This window comes from Gossypium arboreum, chromosome 1 (genome assembly GCF_025698485.1).
Source record: "Gossypium arboreum isolate Shixiya-1 chromosome 1, ASM2569848v2, whole genome shotgun sequence".
Classification (NCBI taxonomy): Eukaryota; Viridiplantae; Streptophyta; class Magnoliopsida; order Malvales; family Malvaceae; genus Gossypium; species Gossypium arboreum.
In genome coordinates, this window is record NC_069070.1 from 121,555,084 (window position 1) to 121,570,795 (window position 15,712).

General features: G+C 32.5%; 2 protein-coding genes across 4 annotated transcripts; both read left to right on the top strand.

The window, feature by feature from the left end:
- Positions 1-2,324: 2,324 nt before the first annotated feature.
- Positions 2,325-9,460, top strand: LOC108480251 (ABC transporter D family member 2, chloroplastic). Of its 2 annotated transcripts, XR_008287021.1 has the most exons (10): positions 2,325-2,896; positions 3,203-3,270; positions 3,601-3,927; positions 4,024-4,188; positions 4,387-4,615; positions 5,155-5,396; positions 5,504-5,822; positions 7,240-7,517; positions 8,534-8,834; positions 9,272-9,460. XR_008287021.1 is itself a non-coding variant. In XM_017783166.2 (9 exons), exons 1-9 carry the CDS (start codon positions 2,467-2,469, stop codon positions 8,717-8,719), a joined length of 2,244 nt encoding a protein of 747 aa, XP_017638655.1. In that variant the 5' UTR covers positions 2,325-2,466; the 3' UTR covers positions 8,720-9,460. The 2 variants fall into 2 exon arrangements, 1 of the variants encoding a protein (XP_017638655.1); XM_017783166.2 differs by having other exon boundaries at positions 8,534-9,460.
- Positions 9,461-11,470: 2,010 nt separating this feature from the next.
- Positions 11,471-15,420, top strand: LOC108483365 (ATP-dependent zinc metalloprotease FTSH 2, chloroplastic). 2 transcript variants are annotated; one of them, XM_017786722.2, is made up of 5 exons: positions 11,471-11,659; positions 12,545-13,732; positions 13,817-14,130; positions 14,297-14,537; positions 14,911-15,420. In XM_017786722.2, the coding sequence occupies exons 2-5, from the start codon at positions 12,545-12,547 to the stop codon at positions 15,250-15,252; spliced, it is 2,085 nt and encodes a 694-aa protein (XP_017642211.1). In that variant the 5' UTR covers positions 11,471-11,659; the 3' UTR covers positions 15,253-15,420. The 2 variants fall into 2 exon arrangements, with proteins under 2 accessions (XP_017642211.1, XP_017642210.1); XM_017786721.2 differs by having other exon boundaries at positions 11,548-11,714.
- The last annotated feature ends 292 nt before the right edge of the window (positions 15,421-15,712 follow it).

The following is a 15,712-nucleotide window of genomic DNA, read 5'->3' on the forward strand; positions in this document are numbered from 1 at the left end:
AAAATAAATCTCGGTTTTAATACACTTTTAAGTAGTGGTGCAGCACCAAATGATTAGATTATATTGTGCATTCATATGGTGTTTTATTTATTTAATTAGACAGAGATAATTGGGCTTTTTATTCGATTTTATAATTTTTATTAATTAAAAATTATTAAATTTGAATTTATTTACTGTCTCTTTATTGTGTATTTACTTGCAATTAGTGTAAAAATAGCGGTGACAGTGAGATTAAATATTATAACGATATTGTAATGTAAGACAAAAAGAAAGCTAAACGCACCACACTAAAAGTAAACTCCCATTCAAAGAGACTCTTACTAAAAAACGAAACACATTTTATAATTATCAAATCATGATAATTAAATAAAAATACATTTTATGAAGGGTATCGAACTGGGTTTGTTAAAATTTCGTTAATAAATAAAAAATATAATAATCAAGTAAAAATATAAAAGGAGGTAAAATTTAACAACAATATTCAAACTCAAATCACATCGAGCAATTAACATTCGACCATTAGGACAATACACGAATTTATAATAAATCCTATTTTCTCACCGATATAAAATAAGAATAAATAAATTATAACAGATGGATTAGTGGTTTAATTATTAATCTATTCATCCAAAATTTCAATTTTAATTTGTCTGAATTTAATCATTGAAATTTATGAATATTAAATAGTTAATTTGTTATTAATTTTTGTTTTAAAATGCTAACTTGGAAATTAGTAATTTGATAATTTATATGTAAAAATTAATAAAAATAAACGATATATATACAACAAATTAGCAAAAATAAATCCTACTCATTTCATGGATAACTTCTCCCTAAAAAAATCATATTTTGGGACGAGATGGGTCAATATTTTCATTCAAATTTTCAAGGTGGTTGAGTTTAGATAAAATCTACCGTACGATATTTTGATATATTTATTAAAATTTCTATTTTAATTTTATGTTTTCTTATATTTTAAATTAGAATTTATTAACTTTAATTAATAATATCTATCTTAATTTTATAAATATATTTTAATTTTATAAAATTAATATAATATAAAAATATTTTTGTAAATTTTCGAATTGGGTTGAAAGAAGAAAACATTTCAACGTTAAGTGGTAATATATAAAATAAAATTTGAAAAAACAAATTTAAATATTTATTAAAATCCTATCACACGCTTATGTGGGTAAAAATAAAAATTTAAATACGAATGTGTGTTTGAAAATAACATATAATAAATAATAAAATTTATGCTTCAAAACTAATTAATAACAACACATTAAATATATACGCTATTATTAAATACAACCCAATTGCTACTCAATTGAAGAGTTTAAAGTAACAAGTATAAATATAAAGTGAAGGTAATAAAGTTTACATAATAAAAAATTATTAAAAAATCAAAATAAAGCTCTAGTTGCGTGGTAAATTAAAAGTTTTATTAATGTAATTGACGTGGTGGGTTTAAATCTTACTATATATATTTTAATTGGTTTTTTAAAATGTGAAAAATATTAAAATACCCTATTATAATATGAGATATTTTAATTACGAAAAAACATTCTTGTAATTTCTTAACCGAATTGGTTTGATGAAAATCAAATCAAAATCGGATGGTCAAAAACAACTTCGTCTTACCCTAAGGAGTTTCTCTTAGAATGATAAAAAAAAAAAATTAGATCAAACAAGTTCCAATTCAATCCAACCCACACATAGTTTTTTTTTTTAATTGAGTTTTGGAATGGGTCAAGACAAATTTAATTCCTTGATTAGTTGAGTCAGATCAGATTAGGAAAAACTTGCCTTACATGAGTTACACTGCATGAATAGAGTTTTAACTAATAATTTTAAATGTCAATTTAATATTATGATAGAAAATAAATTGTATCTTTATCAATTTAAAAGTTTTTCTAAAATCGTGTTTAGATATATATATACATTAAAAAGTAATAAAATAAAATTTATTTTGTCAAAATAGAATCTTAAAAGGTAAAAGCACTATAAAGACTCGTGTATTAAGAATTATATTACATTTTATTCTTGAAAAAGTACTATGGTGGCCCATTTATACTCTTAAAAATTAATGTAAGTGACAAAAAAACTAAATAATTAGACCTAACGTGCCATGTCGACATACATATACAGACTATTAGTAATAAAAATAGATAAAATTTTAATAAAATGAACAATTTACTTTATGATTTAATCATTATTTAGTAAAAAGATAAAATATAATTTAATTAGTAATATAAATTTTTTTATAATAATATTAGCAGTCTAAAAATATAAAATAAAAAAATAAAAAACCGATCAGAACCGAACCGAATTAGTACGAAAACATCACAGTCCAAAGTGAAGCGCAGCATACCACAACTTCTCTTCTGATAACATTTACATTACAAAACCAAGCCACAAAAAAATATCTCTTCCATACCATACCAGAAAAAGAAAAAAAACACAATGATTGTAGCACAAATGGCGTTGTGCTCGTACCCATATTTACGCTTACACAGTACCACTTCCCCTTTCGAACCCTCCAATGGCCACCATATTCATCACCATCCACTCTTCTCCAAGCCTAAGCGTCTCGAAACTAGAAATTCAAATCCATTGAATATCAAGTGTTTTGCATCGACTTCACAGTCCAAGTCCCAATCTCAATTGCCGCCGCCGCCACCGCCTTTTAAGGACGAAGGAGAGGAGAGGAAGTTCTCTGACTTAAACATGTTGTTTCGTAGATTCTGGAAGGTGGCTGCTCCTTATTGGTTCTCTGATGATAAGGTTCAAGCTAGGCTTCAGTTAGCTGGTGTTTTCGCTCTCACTCTTGCCACTACTGGCATCAGTGTCGGTTTCAATTTCCTTGGTCGTGATTTCTTCAATGCGCTAGCAAGTATGTTCTTTTTTTTCTTTTTTTGGGTTCAATTACAGTAGTTTTCCTTAAACTGTAGTCCAGATTCAAAATTGGTGCTAACTTTACGTTCTAATTGATTCCTTAGACTATAGATTATACAGTAGGTACACGAGCTCAAAATGCTTTGTCTAAACTGAGGGAAGTACTTGATTGAAGTAACGTTTGTAGGATTCAATTAAAACATTTTGAAATTTAGGTGATGATTTAGGGACATTTGATGCAATCGATCCTTTTCTTTTCAGTTTCCTTCAGTGTTGTTTTCTAATTCGTTATCATATGATATAGATAAAGACGAGGAACAATTCACCAAGCAACTTCTGTACTATCTTTGTGGCTTTGCTGGTGGAATTCCGGTGAGCACTTATGTTTTGCTGAGCTAGCAATATTATTTCATTCTTTGGCTTGTTCTTTAAGACAAGTGCGTGTAATTGTTGTGTATCAACCATGGTGCCGTTTGTGGGAACCCCATCCATGTGTAGGGGCTAGTGTTGAGGGGAGAAAATGATCACACTCCAATTGGCTAAGGATTGGACTGTGACTAAGGGTACCTCATTGTGGGTACTTGCATTAACACTGCTAGCAGTAGTGTCATTCTTTAGCTACTTCTTGCTCTGCCATCGATTTATGTTACATTTGTTGGTTGTTCTTCTTAAGTTAGTTTATGTTTTTGTTCTAGCTTTCAGTTTTTCGTTTTGAGAGATTATGCAAGGGAAACTCTTTCTTTAAGATGGAGATGTTGGATGACAAGCTATTTCATGCAACGGTATCTCACTGATCGGACCTTTTACAAAATCCAATCTCAGTCAATTATTGATAACCCCGACCAGCGCATAGTGGATGATCTTAGTTCCTTTACTTCCACTGCCCTTTCTTTCTCTTTGACGCTCTTCAATGCTGCCGTTGATTTGATATCCTTCAGCAATATCTTGTACACTATCTATCCTCCCTTGTTTGTAGTACTTCTTCTCTATTCCATTGGTGGAACAGTTATTAGCATCTTTCTTGGCAAGGTATTGTATCCCTATCCCACTTACACTACCTCTTTTTTTTTTTGGACAGTTCGACCATAATTTTGCTTTCTACTTTTGTGTCATTTGTTATTTCAGGGATTGGTTACTCTTAATTTCCTTCAAGAGAAGAAAGAAGCTGACTTCCGTTATGGACTTGTTCGTGTCCGAGAAAATGCTGAATCCATTGCTTTCTATGGTGGTGAAGATAATGAACTGCAACTTTTGTTGCAGCGCTTCACAAGTGCTTTTGAAAACTTAACTGTAAGCAAGCATATTCTCAATATTCTCTCACTTCGGTTGCCTAAACTTGTGCCATTTCCCTTAGTTTAAATATTCAACAAAATGGCTGTATCTTCTTCTTGCTTTGATGTTATCTCTTGCAGTCTTGTCCCTGACTTGTGGTTGTACTGCTGTGTAACCATCTTATGCATCAGTTCTTTTGTTCCATTCCTTGTGCAGCAACTGTTGATATCTTCCAGAAATCTTGAGTTTTTCACCAATGGCTACCGATACCTCATTCAGATTGTCCCTGCTGCTGTTGTCGCTCCTATGTATTTCTCTGGAAAAATTGAGTTTGGTGTCATTAATCAGTCTGTATCAGCTTTTAGTCATATCCTTGGGGACGTCTCCTTGGTCGTATATCAATTTCAAGCAATTAGTGCCTTTTCAGCGATCATTGACAGACTTGGTATGGTGATTCCATTTTCTTTATATCTTTTCATAATTTTATTAGGTTCCATAGCTTTTCTTCAGAGACTACAATTGTAGAAGAAATGGGTGATTCTGCACTTAGTTGTGATAAATGGGAAGACTATAGCATACCTTTTTAGCACTGAAAGCAACACTTTTCATTTGTTTATCTGAAACTTAAATATACAGCTTTTTCAACATTTATGACTGAAAAAAAATCCCATTGGAATATACTTCCATTCACGATAGCAATCCTCAAAAGAATAAAAAATCTGCATAGCAAGATTTTGTCATGCAAGTTTAGAGATTCATGAAAGGCATTTCATAGACCAACTAGCCATCGTCTAGATCATTCAATCTGTTTCTTGGTGATAATTATTGTTGATTTGTTGCCTCATCCATCATCTGTGAAATCTTTCTGATTGGTTGTAGTGTTTTTCATTCTTTGCCTGTTATGCTATGCATTATCTGTTTTTTGTTTGACTAAGTTAATTATCTATCCAATGATAATACTTTTGACTCCAAACACATGTTCAGGTGAATTTGATGATATTCTGGATAGCAGCAGATCCAAGTCTCTCTCTGATCCCATGGAGTATATTAATCTTACGTATTCTCATGTCAGAGGGTCCCAAGTTTTGGATTCTAATGGATCCACACCACCAACCACATCTCCGAGATTGCTGGATGTAGAAAATTTGACTCTAAAGACACCAAAAAGTAACTCTACACTTGTTAGAGACTTAACATTTGCGATCGATGAAAAAGATAATTTGTTGGTTAGTAGCATAGATTGTAGATTCAATATTTTGAGCCTGCATATATACTATATATATGTATATACTGAGTTGACAGGTAGGGCTAAAGATGTTTGTTTTTTAAATAGGTAGTAGGACCTAGTGGTAGTGGCAAAACTTCTTTGCTTAGAGCACTGGCTGGTCTTTGGAGTACTGGAAAAGGGAAAATCACATTCTATGTGGAGAAAGCAGGTGATGCTCAATCACCCACTTCTTCAGAAATGGCTCCTGTTGAACAAAATTCTGCAAATGTGAATGAGGAGTTCGGTAGACCCATAAATAGTAATTCTAAAAGTGTGTTTTTCCTTCCTCAAAGGCCATATATGGTTTTGGGCTCACTTCGTCAGCAATTGCTTTATCCAACATGGACTGAAGAGGTAGTTGTGTCAGATACCGCCAAACCTGGAGGTATGTCCTGCCTAAATAACAAATCCACATACCTTAACTGATTTAAAAAGCATTTGCAAGTTTTAGAAGGAGCAAAGCAAACTTTTTTTTTTTTTTCTGAATGTGTAATTAGTTATACATAATTTAAAACCAGAAAAGCAGGATGCATGGAAGGAAATTCATTTTCCTTGAAAGAAATATATACCATCTCCATCTAATCTTGATGCAACCGATCTGTTATCTGATCAGCTAACATTCACCAGAAATTTATTCATAACAACTCTTCTATTATAAAATACGGATTCCTTCTGTACTTTGTGCATACATTGTTCAATATTTGATGCAAATCAATGTGTGAGTTTTGAGGCTTTCCTAGCACTATGCAAACATTATATTTTTGGCTTCTAAGGAATATGTTGTCTAATTTGTACCATACCTAATTAGTTTTTAGCTACTTAACATTTATAGCTGTTTCCCCTTTATAATATTCTATCAAGTACTCTCTAATTAGTAATCAAAAACTTTAAAATAAATCATTAGAACTTAAAAGTTTATAATGGATCATAAATCTTATCTAACTTCTAACTATACATGTCCTAAGCTTCCAACTTAAAACCAATTGTTTATACACGGAGTAGCCCTACTTGAATATAGTACCGTGGTAAACTAAATCAATGTGAGATAACACCGTTTAACACACACTCTCACATATAACTCTACAAGGGCCTACACATGGACCTTACCTGGGATCATCAACCTCACATGGGGCTATGCAACATCCAACCTAAAACAAATTGGTAATAGGTGGAGCAGCCCAATTTATATACAAGACCATAGGAAATCAAATATTCAATTGATGTGGGATAGCACCTCTTAACAATATGAAAATTGATTACTTGGTCTGGGTGTGAGACGTGCTCTTTTCAGGACATGGAGGGAGTATTTAAAATTGTTTTGAATAATTTTTTTACTTTTGGATTGGTTTTAGGATCATCTTTGATATTTTAGGTTGGCTTTTGTAGGTATATTTTGACAATTACAATATTCTTTTAGGGGGAATTTGCTGGGAGAGAAAGAGGGAGGAGGAAAGTGAGAGTGGTGGGGCAGTGGTTGCTTGGGTTGATAAAATATTGTGATGACACTCAAAAGGAGTTTCCCAAGGGCAGTTAGTCCAAAAACTAGATGCCTCTCATGGTTTGTCGGAAAGATGAAAAATCCTAGGTTCACTTTAACTTATTATTCTTTGGAGATGGCATCAACCATCTATTTTTTCTATTAACTTCTAACGTTATTTGATTGGCTATATTATGGTTCTTTTCAATTTTATTTTTTATTAATGTGTGAGTCTATTTGCATCCATTTTCATCCATATGGTACTTTTATCCTGCTAAAGAGAACAGGAGGAAAATGTTGAAGCTTTATTGACCTGAAATTGCAGGTTCATTGCCTTTCTTGACGCAAGTTCCAAAGTCTAAAAATGTGAGTGAAAAGCATCGCGTCCCTGTTCCTACAACAGATGATTTAACACAGGTTTTAGAAGATGTCCGCATTGGCTATATATTGTCTCGCTTCAAAGGTCTTGACACGGTATATGAGTGGTCCAGTGTTCTTTCCCTTGGCGAGCAACAACGCCTTGCTTTTGCACGTTTGTTGCTTTCTAAACCAAAGTTGGCCCTATTGGATGAATCCACCAGTGCTTTGGATGAGGTCAATGAGGTATGTTTGAATTCTAAAATTTATACTCTCTATTTTTGTGAAGCCATGTGGTCTTATGAACTCTAGACTTCTCCTTAGCTTCGTGTTATTGAGGGTTTTTTTAGATGAATGTCTCATATTCAATGTCCTTGCCCAAGTAAATAATATTCATATTCTTTGCTTGTAATGTAACTGACACCTTTGGACCGCAAAGAATGGGAGAACATAGTAATAGCCAAATGAAAATTATTCCTGCTACACAGTGTTATGTTCACGGGTTATGGATTGTGTCACATGGCGGTTCATGGGAAATAACCTGCTTCGATTGATAAAGTTTTACCCTAGTTGTATGATTTATAATATATATGTAACTCATCAGGGAGCTCTTAACCTTGGACTCGTTAGGGAGAGAGTCTTAAACCTCAATAATTTGAATCAAAGTCTGTCTTATTTTATTACTAAGAATTGTCCGTTAAGGTTACACAGGGTTTTAGTCTTGTAGAATAAGAATATAAAATTAACTTGTAGAATAAGAAACTATAATTAAGGTATCCTTAACATATAGTTTGCTGGTAGTTCTAGAAAAGCACAAAAAATAATACCTTGGGGAAGGTATCCTTAACATATAGTTTGCTGGTAGTTCTACAATGTTAAAATATGTCATAAGTCTCTGTACACTTCATAAATTTGAAATTTAGTCCCCATACTTTTATTTCTAAGAACTTAATCCCTCCACTTTTCAGATTTCAAAATTCAGGTCTAAGTGTTAATACACTTAAGACTATTTTGTTAAATTCATGTTCATTACAATGTTATTTTTTAGTTACATTGCTACCAAGTGAGTTTTTTTTTTTCTTTTTTTGTATTTCAGAATGTGTCACCAACAAATTTAACAAAAAAAAAAAAAGAGAAAGAAACATTATTAACAATTGGATCTTAATTTTTGGTTGCGCTCCCTTTCTAGAGTGTTAAAAACCATTCTCCCATCCAAGATTAAGATTTACATTAATTGTGTTGTGCTTAAATTCCATATACAGGCCCATTTGTATGAGAAGATGAAGGCGGCGGGCATCACATATATCAGTATCGGTCATCGTCGTACCTTATATGCTTATCATAATAGGGTCCTAGATATATCATCGGCAGATGCAGATAGCAGACAACGCAATTGGAACATCAAATCCATTGAGGATGACACTTTACACAATTTCTTGAAGTTATAGTTATAGCTGCCCTAAAGTTTGGTCAAAATGCTTTAAATCAATTTCTTCATCAAATTGGAAAAAAAAAGAAAAAGTACACAGCAAAAAGGTTTCCTGTGGATCATACTTCCAGCAGGTAAAATGTAACCACTTATCACTTCAATATATATTATATATATTATATGTGATTACTTATAGCTATTGCAAGCAAATTCTTGATTGTAAATTTTTGTCGGCTTTGACATATTATCTTAGTGCTAGTTGTAAACTTACTATCATGTGCTTTATTTTAAATTTTAGGGCAAATTTTGATGGATTATGGTAATTATTGTGGCATGTGAAGTTCATTAAAACCCAAAGTGAATATTATAACATTCACTTGAAATGTGATATCTACCATGTTTGCTGTTATGGTTTAGATCTCAACTTAAAATTGTTTGAATTTCTTGTTTATTATCTTTTGGGGTAGGGGGTAAACTTTCCCCGTGGCCACTCAATTATTCGGGGTTTTGAGTTTGGTCATTGAAAGTTTATAATTTGATCATTAACATTATTACGGGGCTTTGAGTACAGGTTGAGGCATTGGGTGTTTGAGTATTCAGGTTCGAGTTCTACCGTATGCAATGTTATACATATGTCTTAAATCATACCAAGCATTGGGTTTTATTTGGTTATATTTCGATTTTTCATCTGTTTATATTTTGTATTGGTATGATTCTATTTTGTAATTATTTCCACATATATTTATAATTTGTATTATAATTATGCACTTATAAATTTAAAAAACATTCTACTCAAAATCCCAATTGAATCTCCGAAGAGATACAATCACACACAACCAATTATTTAAAAATATGTTGTTTTGAAAAAAACTCATTTATGTTAATATTTATTATTATCTTTTTTCTTTATTCGTCTTTGTTCGTTTTGGTTTGAATTTTATTTTATTTTTATTTGTATAATGCAAGCATTGATTTATGTTTAAACCCAAATATATTAAAGAAGGGTTAGATTGGCTGAACCATGAACCATTTGAAATTAATTAAATTAAGTTAAAAATAGTGAAATTAATTGTTGGATAATATAGTTTTTTTATATTAAACATATGTTACAAAATAAGGATTTACATTAAATAAGTTTATTGATTCAGACTATAATTCATTCTCTTTAAAGAACTATCTTTTATTATTTCCAAAATTTATATCTAATAAACGTTAATAATTATTACATATTAAATAAATTATAAAAATGATAAAATTTATGAATATAATAATGAAAAGATGAAATCTAAAAATTATTAAATAAATAAATAATTTGCCACATATTTTTAATTTTCTGATATAACCTAAGTTTTATCTGTGTTTGCAGATATGATATTTATAATCGAATACAAACCCCAAGCCAAAGATAACTGTTGAGATAATTTTCAAATTTTTATTTTATTTTGTAAGATGATTGGTGGGATAATTTTCATTTTAAAATTATTTCAAATTTGTTTTTATATTTTAATTTATCTTATAAAAAGTAATTTTAAAAGATTAAATAATTATTTTATTTAAAAATATTTAAAAAATAAAATACAAAAATCTCAAAGATAATTATGAATAACAATATTATTGTTTAAGATAATTAGACATGAGATGAATCGGATAAATTTATATATATACATTTTGAAAGGATGTATTTTAAAATAATCCACTTTAATTTAAAAAGCATGAGATATTTTATTATCCAAAATAAAAATATTAAAAATCAAGCTAAACAATAATAAAGAAATTCAGATAGGATTAAGATTTCCTTTTACAATTTTAAATTGCATGAATATGTAAAAATAAGAATTTTTTACTAATATAAAATTAATATATAAAAATAATTAAATATATCAAAACCTTAATATGCTAAGCATTTCTATGAGACACTCTATCTGTCAGACTCTCGATTTTAGAATGAGTGAACTGATCTCCTTTGACACCACTCTTTCTTCTTTTCCAGTTCCGTTAATACTGTGTATCAATAATGGTGTCATGAGCATGGAGATATGAGGTACAAATGTCATTATTGTCAAATTCAATGTACCAACTCAAAGGAGATTCAATTTAGTGGTTGATGCCCCTTGTATTCATGATGTTCGTGTCATTGTTTACGTTTTTCTTCAGAGCAATAAGTTCATGTTAGACATTTTATTCGGATATCAAGAAATTTCAACTAAGTATTCATACCGATTTTCATAATATGTATAAAGCTGGGTTTATGTTTTTACGTACCAATGTTTGTTATCTTATCATTTCCTTAATTGTAAAAGCTTTACATGTCACCACCGAATAAAATAGTTCCGATGATACATGTTGTTTGCTCTAGAAGAGGGTGGCCTCGTCTAATTTAATTATAGATTTTAATTTATTTGTTGTACCAAAAAACACTATACCTATTTTATTACTTTGGACCTATATTATTATGTATTGGTGTTTTTATCCCTTAATCGGAAAAGTTTCATATATCAATAAAATTTCGCTTTCCAGAAAAAAAAATATAACCATTTTATTTTTAAAATATAAGTATAAAAATATAATTAAGACACGTAATTATAAATTATTTATTTATAAAAATAAAGAAAATTGGTGGGTACCAATTTTTATACAACCAATGAAAATTTGATAGAAGAAAAATCTAAATCAAAATGTCAAATCAATTTTAGGAAATTGTTACGTAACAACATTATCAACCATACATGATAAAACCTGGGAAATCAAATCCTCACAAAAAATCTCCTTTAAGGACTGATGTGCAAATTGTTAAAAACACAAGCACCCAATTTGACAAATTAAGAGCCATTCTAAAGACGCCACGTATATTCTTCCCAAACCACATCCAATCTCGAAAAATCACCCTTTATTTTCCAGTTCAATTCCGCCATTTCTTTACTCCACAGCGACCCATTCTAGCTTTAATCATCTTATTTTGGTATACCCTCTTTTTTTTTTTTCCTTTTTTTTTCTCAGTTCTTATTCTTGCAAAGGTAACTTCAATCCCGTTTCCTCTTTTTTCTTGGTATAGTATAGTTTCATTGTTTTGAATGAAGAGTTATTAGTGATTGGTTTTGTGGGTCTTTTATCTTTATATGTTGTTTATATGCCTTTGAATTACATTTTTCTTTGTGAATTAGCTGGTTGAGTAATGAATTCCATAATGGTTTTTTTTTTTTTTTTTTTTTGTGATTGAAGATTTGGGAAAGAAAGTTTGGATTTTTTTATTTTTTTTTTGTGCGTGTGTGGTGGTTGCTGTGAATGCTAAGGTTGATAATTAGTAGAAATAAACCTTTTCTGTATGATAGTTTTACATTCTTAGACACACTTCACTGTTATTTTCTCTCTTTTTAGTACACTAAAGCTTAGCTGTGGGAGTAGCATATCTTGGCATTAAGTTTTGGGGCTTAATTAATTTTTCCAATTTTTTGAGGGGCTTAATAAGAATTTCCAAAAATTTTGGAGGGTTTAATTTAATTTTCTAAAAATTATAAAGGACTTAATTATAATTACCCAAATTTTGGGGGACGGGGGCGGGGCAAGGACTCCTAGCTCCTATAAGGATCTGCCTCTGGCCACCAGCCTCAGTACTTACATTCACCCGCAAATTGAGACTGTTAGTGAGACTCGAAGTCTAGTGCTTGCTAGGATGCTAATGAGTACTCAAGCAGCTGAGTCCGTTCAGTTTTCAGATTGGAACAAAGGAGTTTTTTATTTCTTTTTGAAATAAAATTTGGGTTATGCTTGGTTGCACTTATGGACTCAAATAGTTGAATAATTCAAGTGTTTTTTTGTTACAATGATTTATTTGTTTATAATGCAGATGGCAGCATCGTCAGCATGCTTGCTAGGAAATGGTCTGTCTACTCACAGAACAAAATCGAAGTTGAGTAAAGAATTTTATGGGAGGAATATTGTATTTACCCCTGCCATTTCATCTTTGGGTCGGAAATCGAATGCCGTACTCGTAAAGGCATCTTTAAAACATAAACAACATGAAGGAAGAAGGGGATTCTTGAAGTCATTACTCGGAACTGCTGGAATTGGAGTTCCGGCTTTACTAGGAAATGGTAAAGCATATGCTGATGAACAAGGGGTTTCTTCCTCGAGAATGTCGTATTCTAGGTTTTTGGAGTATTTGGACAAGGACAGGGTTAAAAAAGTGGATTTGTTTGAAAATGGAACGATAGCTATTGTGGAAGCTGTCTCTCCTGAGTTGGGAAACCGTGTTCAACGAGTTCGTGTGCAGTTGCCAGGACTTAGCCAAGAACTTCTTCAGAAGTTTAGGGAGAAGAACATTGATTTTGCTGCCCATAATGCTCAAGAAGACTCCGGTTCGTTGTTATTTAACTTGATTGGCAATCTAGCATTCCCATTAATCTTGATTGGAGGGTTGTTCCTTCTTTCAAGGAGATCTTCTGGTGGAATGGGAGGTCCGGGTGGGCCTGGTTTTCCCCTTGCTTTTGGTCAATCGAAAGCAAAGTTTCAAATGGAACCCAACACCGGTGTAACATTTGATGATGTTGCTGGAGTTGATGAAGCAAAGCAGGACTTCATGGAGGTTGTGGAGTTCTTAAAGAAGCCAGAAAGATTTACCGCGGTCGGGGCTCGTATCCCTAAAGGTGTTCTTCTCATTGGCCCTCCTGGAACCGGAAAGACTCTTCTTGCTAAGGCAATTGCTGGTGAAGCTGGTGTGCCATTCTTCTCCATTTCAGGTTCCGAGTTTGTTGAAATGTTTGTTGGTGTTGGTGCTTCTCGAGTTCGTGATCTTTTCAAGAAGGCCAAGGAGAATGCCCCCTGTATCGTCTTTGTGGATGAAATTGATGCCGTTGGACGACAAAGAGGAACTGGTATTGGTGGAGGGAATGACGAGAGAGAGCAAACTCTTAACCAGCTTTTGACCGAAATGGATGGTTTCGAGGGTAACACCGGTATCATCGTAATTGCAGCAACTAACAGAGCTGACATTCTTGATTCCGCTTTGTTGAGGCCAGGACGGTTTGATAGACAGGTAAAAACATATAATTATTGCTCGTATGTTGTATCATTCTTATAAGCTACACGACAAAGTAGCCAACATGATGCTTTAATGCAGGTCACTGTTGATGTTCCGGATATCAGAGGTAGAACTGAGATACTAAAGGTTCATGGTAGCAACAAGAAGTTCGAAACTGATGTATCCTTTGATGTTATAGCTATGAGAACGCCTGGTTTTAGTGGAGCAGATCTAGCAAATCTGTTAAACGAAGCTGCTATATTGGCTGGTCGGCGTGGCAAGACCGCAATTTCATCTAAAGAAATTGATGATTCAATTGATAGGATCGTGGCTGGAATGGAAGGAACAGTTATGACTGATGGAAAGAGCAAAAGCTTGGTTGCATACCACGAGGTTGGCCATGCCATTTGCGGGTGAGTGAAATAAGAGCATCTTAATTTACTTTTCGTGTTTCATACCTCAAATAACGTTTTCAACTCTCATTATGCATGCTTGTTCATTTTTATCTGTTAATACCGTCGTCTTTATTTTAGAATGACTGTTTAAGAAACTTACGATCGTGATACCTTCATGTCTCAGAACTTTGACACCGGGTCACGATCCTGTTCAAAAAGTCACCTTGATTCCACGTGGCCAGGCACGTGGTCTTACCTGGTTCATTCCTTCAGATGACCCTACCTTGATCTCCAAGCAACAACTCTTTGCAAGAATTGTTGGTGGACTTGGTGGCAGAGCCGCAGAGGAAATCATCTTCGGTGAACCTGAGGTGACAACAGGTGCAGCTGGTGATTTGCAGCAGATTACTGGTTTGGCTAAACAGGTAATTCCACATTTCTAAGCTTCTGCTTCAAGCTCAGTAAAATTCAGCTGTCGTTTTATTAGAAATTCAGCTTACTGCATATGCCTAACTTTTCGTAGCATAGTGTTGCTTGGTTTATAGTTCAAGTCGCTTTTGTTGGATTACCTGCATATCTCCAGTTTATCCCTCTGCCATGACTTACCTAGGAACAAGTCTCTTTTGTTGGATTACCTGCATATCTCCAGTTTATCCCTCTGGCATGAGTTACCTAGGAACCATTTAATCCAGGGGCACGGAAATGGTTAATGGCCCCCATGAAACTGTCTTGTGCTGGATTTGTCTGCTACATACCGCAGCAATGTAATTTAACAAAACTGTGAATCAATCTTTGCAGATGGTGGTGACATTCGGAATGTCTGAAATTGGTCCATGGTCCCTTATGGACTCATCAGCCCAAAGCGCCGACGTCATAATGAGAATGATGGCAAGAAACTCAATGTCAGAAAAACTCGCCGAAGACATCGATACTGCCGTCAAGAGGATATCAGACAGTGCTTATGAGATTGCGTTGCAACACATAAGGAACAACCGTGAAGCCATTGACAAGATCGTCGAAGTCCTCCTTGAGAAGGAAACGATGAGCGGTGATGAATTCAGGGCAATCCTTTCGGAGTTTGTTGAAATCCCGGCCGAAAATCAGGTCCCTCCTTCAGTACCCACCCCGGTCTCTGTTTAAGCAGACAGTGTTAAACAAGTTGTACAAGTAGTTCACTCTTTTTATGTTACACATTAAATGGTTTAAATTTATACTGTAATCTTTCACTTATATGTAATTAGAAAATGTATGTATACTGATTTTTAATTTATGAATGAGAAAATGGAACAGTTTTTGAGCTTTGTCCAAGTTAGAGGTGTTTATTGGCAAAGTTTGAGTCGAAATATGAATTTAAAATTTTACTCAAACTTATCCTCATTTATAAATGGTTAATACAAATTTACTTTTATCCTACTTATATTTTTTAAAAAATATTTATATATTTTAATTTAATATATTTCTCTTTTATTAAATTTTATAGATAATCATCTTAACAAATTTTTAATATTTACATCATAGTATTATATATTTAGTTATTATGTCTTATAAATTATACAATATATATAAATAACTTAATATATTATATTATAGACATAGAAAA